The following is a 22,276-nucleotide window of genomic DNA, read 5'->3' on the forward strand; positions in this document are numbered from 1 at the left end:
CCGAAGCAGACAATGTAGTTTGTTAGAACCCTTGCTTTTGATAGCATTCATAACTCTATGTTTCCTGCCTATTCACTTGTTTGACCCTAGACACAATTGTTTCCCAATGTCATGACCCACTGGTGTCTTAGCCTGGGTCCTGCCATATTTCTGTCTACTGAATGCTTACTGCCATATCTCTGTCTACTGAATGCTTACTGCCATAACTCTGTCTACTGCTTAAGCAGGCCTGGGAATATTTCCCTGTACCAGTCTGCCCTTCTCTCTGCAGCTGCGGGAAGGGGTGGGTGGAAGCTGCGGTGTTTTCAGCCCACTTCTCACCAGATGAGGAATGTGTGTGCGTGTATGAAACAGTACCTTCCGGCTTTCTGTTTTATGTACTCTATTCTGACAATAGAAGTCATCACCTTTCCTATGCTTGCCATCAATACTTGAGAATTCTGCTTTCGAAGTATTGATTCCTTCCTTGATTAAGTCTGAGGTTATGACACCCAGTTCCAGTGGTGTTTCATTATGTAAGGGACAGAAAATGAACACTAGGACAAATTTGTATATTTGCAATGATGCATAGCCAAGATACAGATGAAAAGCTTGCAAATAAAAAGCAGTAATTCCCCTTTAACAATACAGGGACCATTGAATCATCAATCAATACAGTGAGACAAAGACTGAACCTCTAGCAATTTTATTCAACCTAAAATCTTATTTTTTTGCAATATGAATTTAAAGGACTAAGCGTAACTTTTCAGGCGCACATACAAAAGTAGAAGCACAGACAAAAATATATTTCAAAACAATGGTCCGTATTTGAAATCCTTCCCTTTGTCTAAACAGCAAGCTTAAAAAAATCTGGTAGCTTCCTACACAATAAGGCGGTCACTTATTTTAAAATGCTTTTCACTGACAACATTATAGCGTCTACCACTTGCAATATTGCACCACTTGCAATAACAATAATCATCCCAAAAAACGCTTGAATTTAAAAGCACCATCTTATATCCAATCTGAATTTTAGGGCAATTCTGACAATATAAGTCATCAGCTTTCCAAGAAGAAGAAGAAGAAGAAGAAGAAGAAGAAGAAGGAGGAGGAGGAGGAGGAGGAGGAGGAGGAGGAGGAGGAGTTTGGATTTATACCCCACCTTTCTCTCCTGTAAGGAGACTCCAGGTGGCTTACAAGCTCCTCTCCCCACAACAGACACTTTGTGGAAAGATGAGGCTGAGAGAGTTCGGAGAGAACTGTGGCTAGCCCAAGGTCACCCAGCAGGAATGCAGGAGTGCGGAAACACATTTGGTTCACCAGATAAGCCTCCGCCACTCAAGTGGAGGAGTGGGGAATCAAACCCTGTTCTCCAGATTAGAATCCACCTGCCCTTAACCGCTACACCTCGGCAGACAGATGGAAGATTTTAAGAGAGAATATTACATTATTTGCATTAGTCAATAGCTGTTACTTTCAAAATTTTGAAAAAAAAATGCTGAACAATAAAACAAGAGAAAATCCAGCAACACAATTTTTCTGACTTTGAACAAACCCCTATACAAAAACCCACTGGTTGGGGGTCTTTATTTAGTGTATATGTTATTTACCTATTTATGTCTTGCTGTTCTTTCTAATAGGGAACTTGAAGACATTTACAACATTCTCCTCTCTTTTTTATTATCACAGCAACCACCCTACAAGGTAGTTTAGGCAGAGAGTACCAGGCCCAACGTCACCCAGTGAGTTTCCATGACAGAGTGGGGATTCGAACGCGCATCTCCTAGATCAGTGGTGGTGAGCCTTTGGCACTCCAGATGTTATGGACTACAATTGGCCATGCTGGCAGGGGCTGATGGGAATTGTAGTCCATAACATCTGGAGTGCCAAAGGTTCACCACCACGGTCCTAGATCCTAGTCTTACAAACTAATCAGTTCACCATGCTGGCTCTCTAGCCAACATGCTCTGCCACAGAACTCCACAGCAATATTTTAAACTGAATGTGTGTATGTGCACGCACACCACTCACATACAATTCAGTCCAGTGAACAAGGGAAGGACAAAACCGAAGGTTGATATATTCCATTAGCTACTCAATATACAATACAATGATTTTATGAGGCTGGGTCCCTGCTGGCGAGATTTCGTCAAAAATAATTGTTTGCCTTTCCTTCCAAACCCACAATCTATGCTGCTGGGCACATAAATAAAATTCACTCCACAATCTCTGAATGAATAACTGATAATGAAGGAACATGCTTGAATTCAACTGGGAGCTGTTGCAACCCCACATATAGCATAAAGCCATCCGGCTCATGTGCCCGTCAGACGCTCCATGACTTCCCCTGCTGATTTGCCTCTCACTTTTTCAAAGTCTGTATGTGGTCTATCTGATAGACTCACTTGCCTTTTGCCCTGTTGTGTTAAAACAAGTTCTTTCTCATGTAAACCAAGAGTGCTTGTGGAAACATCTCTGTTCTTAAATTGACTTTCTGCATGCAAGCATTACACCCCGGCTCCCCCTTCTAGCTGCTCCAGTTAAATCGTAAACTGAACCCAAGAGAGACTAAAATATATCTTTACTGAGGCTTAACCCTGATGTAGCCCCCTCCCACAAGTGATTAAATGTGATGTCATGCCTACAGAGGCGTAGATGAATAGGAGTGCACCTGGGGTGTACTCAGTGTTTTCCGCCCCCTTGCATCCCCGCACATACCTTTTCCAGCTGGCAGAAAACAGCTTTCTACCGGCTGAAAACGGGCCAGGTTGGTGAGGTGGGGTCAGGTCTGGGGAGGTGGGACAAGGAGGAAAGGGGTCGGGGGCGATTTTCACACCCCCCCAGGCAAGCGCCCAGTGCAACATGCACCCCATTCCCCTTGTAGCTACGCCACTGTATGCCTACCCCCCATGTCTTCAGGGCAACTATTCAAACAAATATTTGTTTGCACAAGGAGGAGGAGAGGACCTTTGGAATACTACGGCACATTTCTGCTTATCATTCATAGCTGAGAATTGGGGGGGTGGGCTTGTAATAATTAAAAAAAATGTTAATCCTTCAGTTCGTTATTTACGTAAACGAAGCCATATGCTGTCCCTCCTTACCTTCCGACAGATGCAAGATTGTGTTGTTGAGAGCGTCTTTTTCCTCTTTAAGTAACGTGTTCTCTTCTTCCAAGTCTGATATCCGCTAAGGGGAAGGAAGAAAAAGAAACGATATTACCGCCCCACAATGTCGGCCAACCCAAGGTCAGCCAGCCCCGTACAGCCGATCGGGTTTCACCTGGCTGGCTTTTATAGCGAAACAGGTTTCTTTTCTTTTCTTTTTTTTGTCCTCATTCAATCACTGAAGTAATAGAAATTCCACCAAACAATGAAAGGGTTACCTTCCTTTCTAGCAAAGGAAACTGCATCCTCCATAATAATAATAAGTCATTTTACTTACAGTCAGCGACCAGTAGTACAAGATCAGGGTACATCAGTTTCATGGTACCGTTAGCATAGTGTGTGTGTGTGTGTGTGTGTGTGCGCGCGCGCGTGTGTGTGTGTGTGTATAGACAAAAGAGTACTAGAAGCACTATTCAAATGTTGCATAATCTATAATCTATAATAAGAGTACTAAAAGCACTATACGAAATATTACATAGTCTATGGTATTTACAAGAAGGAATATTTGCGACACTAATATAATTTTTATTATATTTATACACAGTCAGTGACTGTTTACTAAAAGGTCAACTCGCGAAAACTGCATCCTCTATACAGAATGCAACTGCCCAGTTTTGTCTTTTTTTTTAATAGCCAAATTTTTGTGATTTCTTGTGTTGGTGATGGGGGGAAGAATCCAACCATCCTCCAGTGAGCATTCCTGTAATTCAGTGGTTTCCAGCCTTTTCTCACTTGCATGCCCCTTGGCAACTCATTTTCCTAAAATTGTACCTCCATATAAACAAACCCATTTCATAATTTTTCACGTACCCCCAAATGATCTGGTGGATACTTCTGGGGTACACGTATCCCAGGTTGGGAACCACTGCTCTAACTGAAAGAGTCTTCCTTGAACTTAAGTGGATCTTTCGCCAACGGAAATCCACTTAGGTTGGAGGAAGGTGTCAAAACTTAGGGGAACGGTAGGATAGCGGTAGGATCCTCCCTGGTGATTTTCCTCAGCCTGTTTACCAGATAATGCTTGAGTTCTCTGGGTCTTTATTAAGGTTTCCTCAGTGATGGGACTCCGAATGATTAACCCAGACCTGGTGTCAAACTCTGGGACCCAGAAGCAGTGGCGTACAGGGTCCAAATGGTACCCAGAGACCAAAAACCTTCCGGGCGCCCCCCCCCCCCCGCGGAGCCCCACTTACTCACAGGTAAGCGCCGCAGCACTCACTCGCACAGCGCCTTGTCCCCCTCACTCATTCTTTCCTTTCCCCACAGGCTCTGAGGCTCGACTTCAGGGAAGCTGCCTCTCGGGCAGCCTGTCTCTATGACTTTCTTAAAAGGGCAATGCTCCAAAGATTTCAGCCAGAAAAAAAAATCAGCAATAGCAGAACACATGATAAACCAACCTGGACATAGAATATTATTTGAAAAAACAGAAATTCTGGACCACTCTGAAAGCCACTACGTCAGACTACACAGAGAAGCAATTGAAATCCATAAGCACATGGACAATTTTAACAGGAAGGAAGAAACTATGAAAATGAACAGAACTTGGCTGCCAGTGTTGAAAAATACTAGAGTCAAGACAGTGTCTAACCAGCTCCACACAAACACAGGATGACCATAGACAAAAGAAACAAAGGCCAGGATACTTCTATTCAGATGCTCCCACCAGTGACCTTGCTATCTCCAGGGTTACACCCATGCTATAGTCTTCATTGTTACTCATACTTCTATTCAGATGCCCTCAACTATTGACCTGGCTGCCTTCTTTGTTACTCACAGATAGGTTTCTCCACCTACCCTGGACACTCCAACAGATATATATACTCCACTTGCTTTCCCAACATCAGATCCTCTGAAGATGCCAGCCACAGATGCAGGCGAAACGTCAGGAGAGAATGCTACTAGAACACGGCCATACAGCCCAGAAACCACACAGCACCCAAGCTCCAAAGATTGCTTAAGCTTAAGATTGCTTAAGATTGCTTAAGAAAGTCATAGAGACAGGCTGCCCGAGAGGCAGCTTCCCTGAAGCCGAGCCTCAGAGTCTGCGGGGAAAGGAAAGGGTGAGTGAGGGGGCCGGCCGGCTGGGTAGGCAGGCGGGCGGCAGCGGGGGGTGGGTGGGCAGGAGCCTGCTGGGCGCCCCAACAGGCATGCGCCTGGCATCATGGGTGGCCCCATGTCTCCATTGGCGGTACGCCACTGCCCAGAAGGCACCTTCCCAGGCTGAGCTGAGACACAGAAAAGATAGGCAAATAAATGGCAGTTCTCATAGTTGCCAATAAGCAGTTGCCACCACTAAGACCAAGAACTGCTATTGGCTGGCTTGCTCTGAGTGGCAGCAGCTGCTGCTTCTTGTAGAAGGTAGGCAGGACTAATTATCTGACAGAGGAAGAGGAAAGCGGCATGTATGCCAAGTCAGAGTAGGAGACATGGCCCAGTCGTTCCAGATGAAGGCAATTCTTCCAGAGGAACTCACTGCCATCACAGCCACTACCCAGAGAGAGGGGGCATGTTGTGATCAGAGGGACACAGTGTTGGGCCCTCTCAAGTGGTCGAATAATGCCAGCCCTATGAGCATTCCTAAAAAGACCACCGCTACTGGTTTTAAGCTGCAATGTGAAGTCTGAGGAAATGGTTGGGTGTGTTTTAGGGCACACTCAGTTCATCCAGGTCACCTTCAGGCCTAACAGGCCTATCCATGGACTAAGTGTGAGTCCCTTCCCATGGTAAAATCACAATAATCAAGGATGGGAAAATCCTCAGCCATTCTTTAAAAACGACAATAAAGCCATTCAGAAGAGAGCTAGAATTCAGGAGAATCTTAGAGACCCACAACATTTTCGGATTATAAGAGCAAGATTCAAAGCTCCCTTCATCTGACGAAGGCAGCTTCTTCTTCTTCACTGAAATGAGACCGTCTGCCGCTCCTGAGAGCATCCTGACACAGTTCTGGTACATTTCAGCCAGGCATGCGCAGCGGCTTCTGTCAGTACGTTGTGACTTAGCGTGTGAGAGGGTGTCAGAGGGGATGCTGTTTTTCAAGCAGAAAAAGCCTTTGGGTTAGATTCGTCACGTCGCCCTGATCTTATCCAGGCTGTCAGAGAAGACACAGACGTGGCAGATGATTCTTGTGTCCACCTTGGGTACAGTTCAGTGCTTCACTGAAGTTTAGAACATAAGAACATAAGAACAAGCCAGCTGGATCAGACCAGAGTCCATCTAGTCCAGCTCTCTGCTACTCGCAATGGCCCACCAGGTGCCTTTGGGAGCTCACGTGCAGGATGTGAAAGCAATGGCCTTCTGTTGCTGCTGCTGCTCCTGAGCACCTGCTCTGCTAAGGAATTTGCAATCTCAGATCAAGGAGGATCAAGATTGGTAGCCATAAATCGACTTTCCCAAAGAACTTTAGCCTGGAGGAACAGATAAAGTTGGGCTGGCTTCAAATGTTGGGACACCAGGAAAGATACTGTCCAGCCTTTCTAGGGCTGGCAATCTCCCCGTTCCTCCAGCAGATTTCCTGCTATTTTAACTGATTTCCAGACAACCAGGATCCGTTCCCCTGGGAAAAACGGCCACTTTGGAAGGTAGAGCCAGCGTGGTGTAGTGGTTAAGAGCAGGAGGATTCTAATCTGGAGAACCGGATTTGATTCCCCATTCTTCCACCTGAGTGGCGGAGCCTATCTGCTGAACCAGACGTGTTTCTGCACTCCTACATTCCTGCTGGGTGACCTTGGGCTAGTCACAGTTCTTCTGAATTCTTTCAGCCCCACTTACCTCACAAGGTATCTGTTGTGGGGAGAGGAAGAGGAAAGGAGATTGTAAGCCACCTTGAGTCTCCTTACAGTCTTCAGGTGTTTTGAGGGAAGTCAAAGATTCATGTGCGGCCTTATGCTAGTGACACTCCAGCTACCGAAAACCGGATTGCCTGTGTTTTGTTTTTTAATTGTTTGTTGTCTGCCACAATCAGAAGAATTAATTCTCTTGTACAATGTCTACTAGAAGCACTTGCTTTTAGACAGTTTGTAGATAAACGGTTTGGTGCATCTTGAAAGCTCGTCATGCCCCAAAGTCAAGATGGGTCAAATAAGAGTTATTAAGGCCCACCTGAGGCAATTCTATCTATCAACAGACCTTTTACTTGACTGAATAGCTTGGCACATTTTAGAGTGTTCAAATGGTGCTTCTGTTACACTGCCCATGGGCGCAACTGTGGGCCATAGCCCTACATTTCACCAATTCAAGCTTGGAGCAGAACAACTGTTATTTGGGAAATTGCAACATGAATGGATGTAGATTCCAAGCCTCTTGCGAAAGAAGCGCTTTATACACTGGCATTATAAAAGAGGGCGAGGGTTTCTCCCCTCCCTCTTCTTTCGGAAAGGCTAACAATACACCCCTGCTAAGCCTGCTAAATCTTTACAGGTAGCCTAATTTCACTGGCGTTCACACTCCATTCATCAGCCTCGACAGGCAGAGGTATTTTATCAATAAGCGTAAGTGCCGTTTGGATTTTAAAAACCCCCTGAATGGGTAGCAGAGGCTGGCGGAAAGCAGAACGTCTATTACAATAAGAGCTCAAACTGCTTTGAAAAGAGTTACTCCAGGGACTGACGCTAAATATATCTACATAATACAGAACCCCGTAGAAAGAAAACTAGTGCAGCTTTTAAATCAAAGGTTGTCTTCAAAACCAAGTCCCCCCTCCACATCTGAGCAGCACAGCTGTAAGGGCTGGTTCCAGGGGTTTTTTGGGGGGGGCTGGGCAGGCAGTGCTCAGGCCCCACCCATTCAAGTTCACCTTTACAGATGCCAGCTCCATCCATTTTTCCCCACTGTGCCAGGCAGTGTGCATGGCAGGGAGCATGCAAGGTAAAATATTTGCAAGCAAGAACGAGGAGTAAGGTGTCAGAACCAAGTCCTAATTCAGTGGTGGCGAACCTATGGCACGGGTGCCAGAGGTGGCACTCAGAGTCCTCTCTGTGGGCACACGCGCACAGAGTTCATCATGTGGGGGGGGGGGCAGAGAATCCACACACACACACACACATCCAGGCTGGCCTGGGCCATTGGGCACGACGTGTAGGTAACCCTGTTAAGTGCTGTTAAACCCCACTGATTTCCATGGGGAGAACTAAAGCTCAATCCTTTACCTGGGAGTAAGCTCGGTTGCTGGCAATGGGGCTTGCTTCTAAACCTTCCTAGGGTCATGATTCACCCATTTGAAGCGTTGCACGGTTGTTTCAAAGCAAAGCCACCGACTACCACCAAGCTTACTCCCAAGTAATGTGTGCCTCGGAGCCAACTGTTTTGTCTAAATTAAAACCTCAGTATTCGGGTTAAATGGCCGTGTTGGCACTTTGCGATAAATAAGTGGGTTTTGGGTTGCAGTTTGGGCACTCGGCCTTGAAAAGGTTCACCGTCACTATCCTAATTGGTACAATGCATTTGAATGTGCTCTGTTTGATCTGTACCCCAATGGATATGTGCTGTGATTGATGCGTAACAGGGGCTCTCCTTCCCTTTCCTCTCTGTACCTCTCTCCTTGATGCTTATGGCTTCGCACTGATTTTCACGCTCTTACTGGGAAAATGGGAGGGGGGGTTAGAAACGGGATCAAACATCATCGGAAAGCCAGATCCCACAGAACTGGCTTTCTCAAGCTAGGGACTTGTTGCCTTCAATAGACACTTCTGATTAAGAATCCAGAGTCTGTTTATTGGTCTAAGCTCCGAGACCTAACATTTTGTTGAATCCCACCCAGTGGTGGGATCCAAAAATTTTAGTAACAGGTTCCCATGGTGGTGGGATTCAGACTGTGGAGTAGCACCAATGGGGCTGGGCGGGGCACAACAGGGGCGTGGCCGGGCATTCCGGGGGCGGGGCATTAATAATTTCTCTGTTACTGTAAAAAACTCTTACTGTAAAAAAAGTTCCTGATTTCCAGCTGGTATCTTTCTGTCCATAATTTAAACTCATTACAGCAAGTCCTATCGTCTACTGCCAACAGAAACAACTACTTCTCCTCTAACTGACTGCCTGTCAAATACTTAATGCTTTCAAATATTTAATTTTGTTTCTAGAAATCAAAAGAAGGATACTTTCCTTAAACAAGGAACTTTACCATATTTCTAAAACATGTTTTTACAACAGCACAACAGGGAGAATTATCCCGTTTTCTACCTTCGCTAACCAGCCACACAGGAAACAACAGGTCTTTATGATTTTTGGACCGAATGGAATTTCTAACGGAAAAGCAGACCCAATTAGTAACCCCCTCTCGGCACACACAGATAATTAGTAACCCACTCTCGGGAACTGGTGAGAACCTGCTGGATCCCACCTCTGATCCCACCTCACCTCCTGGATCCCTGTGCGTACTGCCACTTCTACAGCTATGGATGTAGCGATGGGCGGAACTGATACCGGCAATGGTGGGGACACCAACAATGGAACTACCACTACGGCGACCATGCGCAGTGGTTCGGGAGAGAGAGCTCCTTTTACGTTTCAATCACAGTACATATCCATTGGGTTACAGATCAAACAGAGTACATTCAAATGCACTGCACCATTCAGGACTTGGTTCTGACATGAGGGGATGCAAGTCATAAGCACTGCCCCCTGACCCCAAAGCCCTGCACCCTAGCAGTTGCCCCACCTAAGGTATGTTGATGCTTGGACCAGAGGTGGGATCCAGCAGGTTCTCATAGGTTCCCAAGAGTAGGTTACTAATTATTTGTGTGTGCCGAGAGGGGGTTACTAATGGGTGATTTTGCCACATGATTTTTGCCTTGGTTACGCCCCTCCTCTCAGCAGTAGCGCGCAGAACTTGAAGCAGTCTAGCAGGAGGTGCACCGGCGTGCGTGGCAGCCTGCGCCTGCGTGCATTCGTTTCCCGCCCAAGGACTGGTGCAGCGGCTGCGTCCTTGCCACAGGCCCGCCCAGGAATGCCCCACCCCCAGAATGCCTAGCCATGCTCCTGTCGTGCCCCGCCCAGCCCCATTGGCGCTACGCCACAGTTTGAATCCCACCACCATGGGAACCTGTTACTAAAATTTTTGGATCCCACCACTGGCTTGGACTCCTCCTCTTTTTCCAAGTAAAAATTTGGAAATTGAATGGAGTGCTGTTCTTAAAACAACTCCAAAGAAATACTCTTCCCTTTTTAGGAAGGAGCGAAATGCTTTCAGTCACAGTTTGTACTTAGGGCGTGTAGTACAAAGGGTGTTTTTTTCTTTTGGAAATGCAGGACAACCTACAGCATTAGGTAATAACTCTTGTGTATGCTTCGGAGAGATTTAACATGTCATCAAGCATTGATGTACGAGTTAAATGTAACTCATTTTGCCACAGTGCGCTGGCTTTCGAGTTTCGTAAGGAGTATCATCTTGGAAGAAAAGGAAACCACCTCAGGAAGCTCCAAAGGTTGGGCTTGATATTCCTCAGAATCTTTGCTTTCATTTAAAAGAGACACAGAAAGTTTCTACTCTATCCAGGTTTGCCAGGCACCAAGCATCCAAATCTGCAGCAATAATTTTTTCAGCAGGGAAAAAGAGCCCTCATCGATGTTACAAAAGGCCTCGGACTCTTTTAATACTGACCAGACTTTGTTATTTTTTTTTTTCAATTAAGCGCTTTGATTATCTGGCACAGACTGTGAGAGTTTTGGGGGCAATCAATCTAGACATTGCATTGCAACTGGAGCCCTGAAAGCAATTATCTACTGAGATTTTAAGGCTGCCCAATTCAGATATGGACATCTATCCACTGCATGTATCTTCTTAGCTAAGGGCACAGAGAGCACGACCAAAATATAAGATATTGGTCTCGTACATATGAACCAGACTGCTGGTCCATCCCTTGTCTTTTTAGACTGGCAGTAATGCTCCAGAGTCCCAGAATGAAAAGAGGTCTTCCCCCTACATTTGCTACTGAAAGAGTTCCGAAGAACCGTGACTAGCCCGAGGTCACCCAGCAGGAATGCAGGAGTGTGGAAACACATCTGGTTCACCAGATAAGCCTCTGCCACTCAATGGAGGAGTGGGGAATCAAATCCGGTTCTCCAGATTAGAATTCACCGGCTCTTCACCACTACACCACGTTGGCTGGGACCCCTGGTGTGCAAAATATGTGATCTATGAACAAAGAGCTTCAATTTAGATTTCAACAACTGGCATTACTCCAATCTTTAAGGAATGGAGGTTTTAGAAAGGGATCCTCGACGTGGTGCCTGTGGGTGCCGTAGTGCCACCAACACCCTTTCTGACACCTGCCAAGTGTTTTTTGGAAGTAGATGGGACCAGGTAAGCCTTTTGGCCATCAAGTCTTCTGATTGGCTATTGGAGATATCTGTGGCTGAGCAGACTTCAAAAAATATTGTTTTGGCAGGAGCTGCCATCACAGCACGAGAATCTGTACTAAGTAACTGACATTAAACAGTAGCGATCGTTTTGTGGCTGGCTCCAACTCCAAATTTATGGAGGAGCTCTGGCTCCCAATCTTGATCCTCCTTGATCTGAGGTTGAAAATGCTTTAGCAGACCAGGTGCTTGGGAGCAGCAGCAGAAGGCCATTGCTTTCACATCCTGCTTGTGAGCTCCCAAAGGCACCTGGTGGGCCACTGCGAGTAGCAGAGAGCTGGACTAGATGGACTCTGGTCTGATCCAGCAGGCTCTTTCTTATTTTCTTATGTGCCCACAGGCCTAAAAAAGTTGGCGACCCATTTTAGGGTATCGATACGAAGGCCCCAAGATGCCTCTCACCTCAACCTCTATATGGCTAGTTAAAAGTGTTCATGTGATAGTATAGGTCAGTGATGGCGAACCTTTTTGAGACCGAGTGCCCAAACTGCAACCCAAAACCCACTTATTTATCGAAAAGTGCCAACATGGCAATTTAACCTGAATACTGAGGTTTTAGTTGAGAAAAAATGGTTGGCTCTGAGGCATGCATTACTCGGGAGTAAGCTTGGTGGTAGCTGTTGGCTTTGTTTTGAAGCAACCATGCAACTCTTCGAATGGGTGAATCACTACCCTAGGAGGGTTTACTCAGAAGCAAGCCCCATTGCCAGCAACCAAACTAACTCCCAAGTAAAGGATCACGCTTTAGTTCTTCGCATGAAAATCAGTGGGGTTTAACAGCGCTTAACAGGGTAACCTACACTGCTTCCCCAAAACTAGGTCTTAGGTTTAATGGTAATAATCGAGCCCAGCGGCCCAGGCCAGCCTAGATGTGTGTGTGGGGGGGCGATTTCCCCCCCAAATGATGAACTCTGTGTGCACGTGCCCACAGAGAGGAGGAGGAGGAGTTTTGGATTTATATCTCCCCTTTCTCTCCTGCCGGAGACTCAAAGGGGCTTACAATCTCCTTGCCCTTCCCCCCTCACAACAAACACCCTGTGAGGTAGGTGGGGCTGAGAGAGCTCCGAGAAGCTGTGACTAGCCCAAGGGCACCCAGCTGGCGTGTGTGGGAGTGCACAGGCTAATCTGAATTCCCCAGATAAGCCTCCACAGCTCAGGTGGCAGAGCTGGGAATCAAACCCGGTTCCTCCAGATTAGATACACGAGCTCTTAACCTCCTACGCCACTGCTGCTCCTGCTCTGAGTGCCATCTCTGGCACCCGTGCCATAGGTTCGCCATCACTGATATAGGTCCACAAGATGCTCTAAAGTTGTGTAGATGGACCCAGGTGAAAATATCCCGTGACTATGGAAATGTCTGCTGGGTCCCCACTAGTCTCCATTCGGATGGTACCCAACCACTTGAAATAATTTGGCTGTGTGGGTCATCCTGGAGAAATGTACTCTAGGCATCTTTGGACGAGGCCTTGTTGAGTGACATATCAACTATGTAAAAAGAGAGCATGAGTTCAGCCAACTAACAAATCACGACTTCTGATGATTTCACCGGCACCAAAGAACAGGAATTCCCCCAACAGCTGTGGTCCAGGGAGCCAAATGATCCCAATAGAGTATTACCTTTCGGAGTATGTCCTTCTCTTTGACATAGGTATCTTCCACAATCTTCCTTTCACCGTGAGCTTTCTCCAGGGCCAACCGGAGGGAGTCTATCTCTTCTTGTAAGCTTGTGATTTGGTTCCCATCCCCGCCCTTCCGCTGGTATCGTTCCAGTTCCTTCTTTAGCTTCTCCAGCTCCGAGGAGTAAGTAGAGGCGGTTGTGGAGAGCTGTTCGTTCAGGTGTTTGTATTCTTTGTTCTACAACGGGAGAAGAGAGGACAACATATGAACTGAAGCCAAGCACCAGATAGACCTAGTTGCAGAAAAATGAGTGCACCAGGAGCTCTAAGAGCATAACAAATGATAAGGTATTGGTACTATATGCTTATAGGTTTCTAGTGGGATATTGCCACCCTTGAGAGGCAAACAGAGAAATTCCAACACAGAGAGCATTCCCTCATAGATAGGGAAGTCATCCCCAAACACATACAAGAGACAGACAACCCCCACCCCCCTGAACATAATGCTGGAACTGGTTGTGGTGGGTTTTTCAGGCTGTGTGGCCGTGGTCTGGTGGATCTTGCTCCTAACGTTTCGCCTGCATTTGTGGCAAGCATCTTCAGAGGTATATCACAGAGGGAAGTCTGTTACACACTGTGTCCAGAGAGAAGGAAATGTTGTGGAGAAAAATGGAAATCGACAGCTTTTTGTGAACAGAGACGGACATTGAAAAAGATTTTAAAAGGATTTAGTTTGCCTGGAATATTATATTTGTTGTTATGCTTATACGTTATGACACTGATTATAATTCAAGGAAATATATGGTTTGTTGTGATATGACTAAATTGACTAGGTACTTTAAGAGTTATAGCCCATGCCAGCGTGTGACGCGATTGTTTGCTGATCTTCAGAGGTGCACCACAGAGGGAAGTCTGTTACACCAGCCGTGAAAACCTTTGACAATACATAATGCTGGAAGTTTAGCAAAGCCACACCCAACCTCTATTATTGCCCCAATTATCAAGGAGAGGAATCTAATCAAGAAAGATTACTTTGCTACTGTGAAGGACATTGTATAAAGCAAGTCTTAACCTTTCAAGAACAAAGATTTTAAAACATTAGGGTAGTGGGATTGACTTCTAAATGTATCTGTCTTTTTCAAGACCCATTAGCAAAGTGACTACACACTTCTCCCCGACCCCGACCCCCATACCTAAAATACAGGAAAGTTACATCAGTTAACATCCCCCCTGTATTTTTCTCTCCCATTTGAACGAGGCCACTTGGCACACTACCTGTATTGCTTAATAAACCCTGCTTAAAGGAGAGCCATAATGCTCGCCAGGTTTAATGTTATGCCTTCTGCCTTGTTATATGGCAGATTCAATAAGCAAGAAAAGGCTAAAAGATTGTGCCCTTGTAACAATGGCTCAGTTGAATCTCTGGCCCGCCAATTACTACACTGTCTCAGATTCAAGGAAATCAGATCCAAGTATGTGAATCTTACTCCTTTACATTTACCCCATCTCCCCGATTTAATTAGATTACACTACTTGTTGGACAATCCTGATCCTTCTCTCTGTATGATAGTGGCAGACTTTCTCCTGGAAATTACTAAATGCCAGTAGATTTCCTTCGACCTAACATTTATTTCCTGTATTTTATGTGCTTTTTAATCCGTTTTTTATTATTATTGTGCTGTTGTATATGCCAATAAAGGCTTGCTAAATAAAAAACATCAGTTAACCCAGTACAGCTTTGTATTTTATATTTCATGGAAATGATCCCATGGACCAACAGAGAAGGCTCTTCCCTCCAGTGGGAGGCGCTTTCTGCTAAGACAAGAGTCCCTTGCTGATGGAACAGATCCATGAGTTCCAACCCAGTACTAACCAACATATAGCATTACTGAGAAACATGCCATACTTCATGGAAATTTCACAAATTTATGAAACCTAAATTCATCACTGAGTGTCTCACAGACGATTTCCAGAGCATCTCTCCTTCTTCATCATGGTTTAAGACCCATTTGTAAGAGATTTAGTATGTATCCACTTTCAGGTCTCAATCCAAAGAAGGGCACTCACCTACCAAAAGGCTATGCTGGAAATCACTCTACCTGCATAGACTAAAAGTCATGGAAGAACCGAGGCTGCAGTGAGGACAGGGTAAGTTAGGCACGATTGCCCCATCTTTCTCTTGCACCAGCAAAAAAGAAGAAGAGTTTGGATTTATATCCCTCCTTTCTCTCCTGTAAGGAGACTCAAAGGGGCTTACAATCTCTTTTTATTTTCCCCCACAACAAATACCCTGTGAGATGGGTGAGGCTGAGAGAGCTCCGAAGAACTGTGACTAGTCCAAGGTCACCCAGCTGGCATGTGTGGGAGTGCACAAGCTAATCTGGTTCACTAGATAAGCCTCCAAAGCTCAAGTGGCAGCACGAGGAATCAAACCCGGTTCTCCAGATTAGAATGCACCTGCTCTTAACCACTACACCACGCTGGCTCCCAAGCTGGTAGGATCCAATCTAATGATTCAGGATTTAATTCTTGGCCCATTAAAGCTAGTCAAAATTCCCTGGGGTTTTAGTGTGCCCTTAATTTCTACCCAATTGATGAATGATATGTAGTTTGCAGCAAGGCAGAAATTTAGTGAGCGCTGCCACTTCCCAGCAATTTTTCAAAAATGTGGAGAGAAATGTTCCAATATGTTGCCATTTACCAGCAATTCTCAGAGCCAAAGGGTCTCAACATTATCTCATTTCCATCATTAACCATTTAAGCATGTTTAATGTTCTTGGAGCAGCAGAAGCATGTTGACATTTCCCAGAGGTCCTCCTAAGGCCGTGGTGGTGAACCTTTGGCACTCCAGATGTTATGGACTACAATTCCCACCAGCCCCTGCCAATTGGCCATGCTGGCAGGGGCTGATGGGAATTGTAGTCCATAACATCTGGAGTGCCAAAGGTTCACCACCACTGTCCTAAGGACACCCACTTTTAGTAGCCTCAACAGCCCAACACCTCTCCTAAGAGATTAATTTCTAGATTGATTTATTTTATCCCACTACTTCATACACACGCTACACGGCTGGCTAGTGAACTTCATGCGAGCGTGTAATGGGAAATTTTAAAACAGCTACTGAAAATCCCAAACTGATAATTCATTGCAATTGTTCATGCCAGCAATGATTAAGTCCTCATACAAGCAAATTAAAATGGCAAATATACAGCATAAGCCTAGCAGAGTTATATTCCTCAGGCAAAACTCAGAAGGGAATTTCTACACGGTAAAGTCCCATGGCGGAAAGCCCTTGGATTCAGTTTTAACAAATGTTCTGAAGATTACACACTTCCCTACTCAAACAATCTTGCAAACTTACATTTCAGCAATGTTAAAACTAACTTGACATTTTCGGTTTTAGCAACACAATGGGTGGCAGACAACAGGCCCAAATTTGCCAATGGTCAGCAGTGTTCACAACCCCCTCATCTTGGTTGTAAAAAAATCTGCCATGTGGTAATTGCCAAGAAGTTTCATGTCAGCAAGCTTAAACCTGCAGCCATAGAAGAAGAAGAAGAAGAAGAAGAAGAAGAAGAAGGAGGAGGAGGAGGAGGAGAGGAGGAGGAGAAGAAGGAGGAGAAGGAGGAGGAGGAGAAGGAGGAGGAAGAGAGGAGGAGGAGAAGGAGGAGGAGAGGAGGAGGAGAAGGAGGAGGAGGAGGAGAAGGAGGAGGAGAGGAGGAGGAGAAGGAGGAGAGGAAGAAGGAGAAGGGGGAGTAGGAGGAGAGGAGGAGGAGAGGGAGGAGGAGAGGAGGAGGAGGAGAAGGAGAAGGAGAGGAGGAGGAAGAGGAGGAGGAGGAGTAGTTTGGATTTATATCCCCCCTTTCTCTCAAAGGGGCTTACAAACTCAAAGGGGCTTACAAACTCCCTCACAACAAACCCCCTGTGAGGTGGATGGGGCTGAGAGAGCTCTGTAGAGCTGTGACTAGCCCAAGGTCACCCAGCTACCATTCGTTGGAGTGCATAAGCTAATCTAGTTCCCCAGATAAGCCTCCACAGCTCAAGTGGCAGAGCAGGGAATCGAACCCGGTTCTCCAGATTAGAGTGCACTTGCTCTTAACCACTACCCTACGCTGGCTCTCATTAGAGTCAGATGTTCCGATCATGAAGCGTTCCTGGAGCATATAAACAGGTGGGCAGGCTGGTGATACAAACAGCAGCTGGAATCAACTGGCTGTTGTGGGTTTTCCAGGCTGTGGTGTCGGGTCTGGTAGTTTTTGCTCCTAATGCTTTGCCCGCATTCATGGCTGGCACCTTCGGAGGTATGCCATGGCGAGATGTGTTTCTCTCCGTGGCATAGTGTCGACAGTAGATCAAAAGTCTCCAGACTGTGCCATGGAGAGAAACACATCTCGCCATGACCTACCTCTGAAGATGCCAGCCATAAATGCAGGCAAAGCATTAGGAGCAAAAACTACCAGACCACGGCCACATAGCCCAGAAAACCCACAACAGGAACTTCATTCCATAATTGGCTCATATGTCTGGCCTTGGTTCTCTGAGTTGTGGCTTTTCCAAATCTTATTCTGAATGTTTTTTCCCCTCCAAAAATATAAACATAATTTGCTCCAGAGGTGAGGTTTGTACAAATAATTACTGTGTCTTCCTGTCACATTAATTCGATTTCTTCAGAAGTAGTCACTTACTAGCTGTCTTAAATGCAATTAATGAGTCTCCCAAACCTCTCTTCAGTCTCATTTCATTTCAGCGCCTGCCTGATGGTTATTGGCTCCTGCTGATTTTGATGTCGGCCCATTACAAGCGATTCTCCTAAGTATACCCTATTCAGCATTTAAAAGCAAAGCTGGAAGGGCTGAAGACTGTTATTGGTGTTGGGGCAGCCATTTTCTCCACAGTCCAGCTGACCTGGAACTGAAATGTTGTGATGGACACATGGAGTCACTTTGTGTGGATATGATTTTCAGTGGCAGATACTGCCAGCCAGTGTAGTGGTTAAGACTACAGGTGGATCTAATCTGGAGAACCGGGTTTGATTCCCCACTCCTCCACCTGAGTGCCAGAGGTTTTATCTGGTGAACCAGATGTGTTTCTGCACTCCTACATTCCTGCTGGGTGGCCTTGGCCTAGTCACAGTTCTCTCAGGACTCTCTCAGCCCCATTTACCTCACAAGTGTCTTGTGGGGAGAGGAAGGGAAAGGAGTTTGAAAGTTACCCTGAGTCTCCTTACAGGAGAGAAAGGTGGGGTATAAATCCAAAACTCTTATTGGGGTCTTTAGCTACGATTATAAGACTTTCTTGCCTGACCTGAATGTACCAGGCTAGCTCTTTCTTGTCTGGTCTTGGAAGCTAAGAAGGATTGACCCTAGTTAGTACTTAGATGAGAGACCACCAAGGATGTCTGGGGCCACTATGCAGAGGCAAACCATCTGTTCATCTCTTACCTTGAAAACCCCATGTGAACTGATAACAGTTTACATATGTAACTATGGCCCTTTCCTACTTGGTAGGTTTATGGCTGACCTGGAGTTGACGAGCAAGCAGCTGTCCCCAGGAGAGCCGATTGAGACAGAGGGCGCAGCTGCTTGAAGCCGCTGTTTAGCCACAACCTAAGCTTGCCAAAGCGAGGTTGTTGAAAGCAATGACCTTGGGAGCACCGTCTGCGTCTTGCGAGCTGGCTTGGCGGCTTCCAGGCGCCTTCCCTCCCCCCCACCGGGCGACTCACCTGTCCTGCGGCCCTCCGGTGCGTCACCGAGGCCTGGGGACACGCCCCCTTTGCCCTGTGACCCTGAAGCGGTCGTGCAGGGCAGGGGGGCGTGTCCCATAATAGCCTATAGCGGCGATGCTGGAGAGCTACCCAAGTTGACTGTCATCCCCTCTGGCAGCCCAGCGCCAGCTTCTGCGCCCCGTCGTCTACGGCTTGAGTCTAGGACTACTAATCCATGTGAGACAGTCCCAGAGGGGTGGGTTGGCTGATGAATTAGCGCCGACCCGACCCCTTCGCCCTCATCTTGGAAGAGCTTGGCCTATGACTGGATGGCTTTGAAGTAGCTAATCCTCATTACCGGGTCTATTCATTTGCTGTCCACACTGCCCAATCCTCCCTTGAAAAGATTATACAGAGATGACTCAAGGCACTCTGATGAATCACGTAATAGGAAAGACAAAGAGCAAGGTTTGTACCGGATCTGATGCAACTGTTATGGAAAACAAAATTTTCAAGAAGAAGGGACAGCACTTCACAGATTTCTCTTACAAATCTAATTTAAAAACTCAAGATTGTGTAGGCTATTTCTTTAAATAATGTTCTATTTGTTGGCTCGAAAACTTGTAGTTCAGTATGCGCAGCTACCCTATTGGTTCTGCTGATAATTAAAGATTATGTTGGCACATATTTCGGAGGAGCTCGCATATCACTCTGATTAGTGGAGGGGGGACTTCTTCATCTCTTTTTTAATTTAAAGTTCTTTTTTTAAAAAATAGTAATGATAGGACATTTTGGAGGACACCGATTCACAGGACTGCCCTCAGTCGGAAGAAACTTGGTGGAACTTAACACGCACAATATACAACACTCTGAGAAAAGCCTTTCCGTCCCATAAATTTTCTCTCCCCTAGCTCTGTACAGCAGGAAAGAAGAAAAGGGAGAGGGATACAAGACGAAATGAAAGGGGGAAAATCTTGCCAAAAATAAAATGGGAAGAGAGGCCGTGAACCTTATCCAAACAGATAAAATAGGTTCTTATCAAGTTTCACAGAGCTCTAAAAACTCAAGACAAAAAAGCACATTCTTTGAGGCTTTAAAGAAAATTGCCCAGTGTCTAAGCTCTGCAAATTTTTGAGTGGGTTCTAATTTAGATCGGAATCAACACAGCAAGAAGTTGAGAGAGAATTCTTCGTGTTCGGAAGTAGCCCTTTTGTACAGCATGCATTGCTTTTAGCAGGCTGCCTTTCCTACAGCCCTAGAAATAAGAATAGACAACTTCTGTAGTATGAATCAACAACTGAGGGTGGGTATGTCTGAGGTCGTTCCATTTTTAGATTTACACCTAAGAAAACCCAAGCGTGTGTCTGCAGAGATCATGCAGGAAAGATATAACGGAGCGGTTGGAAATATGTCTGTTGTACGTATCCCAGACTAGCCCAAGCTTGCCAGATATTGGAAGCTAAGCAGGGTCAACCCTGGCTAGTATTTGGATGGGAGACCTCCAAGAAATACCAACGTCATGACATGGAGGCAGGCAATGGCAAACCACCTCTGAATGTCCCTTGCCTTGCAAAGCTGTTGTGAAGAAATGCCCCCCACCCCTCCTTGAGGTTTGAAGGGAATGTTTTAAACACTTTTTCCCTCTGGGCAAGAGACTTTCAGCCCTGCCCAGTCACCTTTTAGAAATGCTAATACATGTAGCCAGGGACAATGGGATGGGTTAAGATCAGTGGTGGGATCCAAAAATTTTAGTAACAGGTTCCAATGGTGGTGGGATTCAAATTGTGGTGTAGTGCCAATGGGGCTGGAAGGCCCGAGGGCACCTGACGGCAGGCGTGTAAGCCACCATGCATTCGAGGGAGCCAAAGCATTCCCTGAAATGAAGCGAGGGCTGTGGCAAGGCAGCCAGCCACTGCGCCAGAATCCTTGGGCAGAAAGCGAATACTGCGCTTGGCGGAAGGCACTGCCATGCTGCCTTGGTGCACCTCCTGCTAGACTGCTTCAAGTTCTGCGCACTACTGCTGAGAGGAGGGGCGTAACTAAGGCCAAAATCACGTGGCAAAATCACCAATTAGTAACCCCCTCTCGGCACACACAAATAATTAGTAACCTACTCTCGGGAACCTGTGAGAACCTGCTGGATTCCACCGCTGGTTAAGATCCTCCCTCCCTTCTCCAAGCAGGTATGATAGATTTGGGGGTCTTAAAAAGGATGGAAGGGTTTCATGAAGAGGGTACCTGGAGATAGCAGCTTCCTTGACTCAGAATGACCAGGTCAGGGGGGTGGGGACTGGGAACTGATAAAACTCTTTGGAGGAGGAGGAAGAGGAAGAGGAAGAAGAATAGGAGGAGGAGTTTGGATTTATACCCCACCTTTCTCTCCTGTAAGGAGACTCAAGGTGGCTTACAAACTCCCTTCCCTTCCTTTCCCCACAACAGACACCTTCTGAGGCAGGTGGGGCTGAGAGAGGTCCGAAGAACTGTGACTAGCCCAAGGTCACCCAGCAGGAATGTAGGAGTGCAGAAACACATCTGGTTCACCAGATAAGCCTCTGCCACTCAGGTGGAGGAGTGGGGAATCAAACCCGGTTCTCCAGATTAGAACCCACCTGCTCTTAACCACAAAACCACGCTGGCTCCCCTCCCCTTCCAAAATCTTCGTTGACTAGAAAACCCTTCCATTATTTGCCTGTCTCCTTCAAATATAGACTTAGGCTTTCTCTTCACAGTCACCCATCAGAAGCGGCATCGTGAGCCACAGATCAGTATATCTTTTGTTCTCATCTTAGCTCCACTTTTCTGGCAGGCAAAAGCAGTAAGTGGCGGAGTACGGAGATTAAGCGGAGAAAGCTCAGCAGCGGTTTCCTTTTAGCATCCCGGCAAATCTGCACCCAGGGAGAGATCTCTCCTCGAGAGCTCTGAATCTCTTATGTAAGTTAGTCTGAGCTAAGGTTAAGCAAGGCTACACTTTAAAAGCACACGCACACAAACACACACAGATCGCAAGCTGACTATTTCTTTTTGGTAGTTTGGACCTTGAGTAAGAGTGTTCTTTGCCAGCTCTAACAACGTCGTGGACGTTGTTTTGTACAGAACACACAGCGCCCTGCAGCAGTAAGACTCAGGGGTTCTTCAGGGTGATGCGGTACATGCTTCTCTGATACAAAGGAGTTTGCTAGTTGCAAACATTTTCAACTCTCAAGCAAACCCACAGGACCCAAACAGGCCTCTCAGCTAGCTGGAAATCCAATATAACCTTTGCCTTAATGAGATCAGCACCAGTCGTGGGTGGTCAGCGACTTAAGTCCTCGATCTAGCCCAGGGGTCTGCAACCTGTGGCTCTCCAGATGTTCATGGCCTACAAATCCCATCAGCCCATGCCAGCATGGCCAATTGGCAGGGGCTGATGGCCATGCTGGCAGGGCCTGATGGGAATTGTAGTCCATGAACATCTG

General features: G+C 46.3%; 1 protein-coding gene across 4 annotated transcripts in view; it reads right to left on the reverse strand.

Moving 5' to 3' along the window:
• LOC125436336 (unconventional myosin-Vb-like) overlaps window positions 1-22,276 on the reverse strand; it is a 104,736-nt gene that overhangs the window by 70,236 nt on the left and 12,224 nt on the right. For all 4 annotated transcript variants that reach the window (XM_048503252.1, XM_048503251.1, XM_048503250.1 and 1 more), the window contains exons 5-6: window positions 13,119-13,355; window positions 3,084-3,168 (exon numbers count right to left, since the gene is read on the reverse strand). In XM_048503252.1, coding sequence (XP_048359209.1) covers window positions 3,084-3,168; window positions 13,119-13,355 — 322 coding nt within the window. The remainder of the gene's footprint in view (window positions 1-3,083; window positions 3,169-13,118; window positions 13,356-22,276) is intronic.

Source organism: Sphaerodactylus townsendi, linkage group LG07 (genome assembly GCF_021028975.2).
Source record: "Sphaerodactylus townsendi isolate TG3544 linkage group LG07, MPM_Stown_v2.3, whole genome shotgun sequence".
NCBI classification, from domain to species: Eukaryota; Metazoa; Chordata; class Lepidosauria; order Squamata; family Sphaerodactylidae; genus Sphaerodactylus; species Sphaerodactylus townsendi.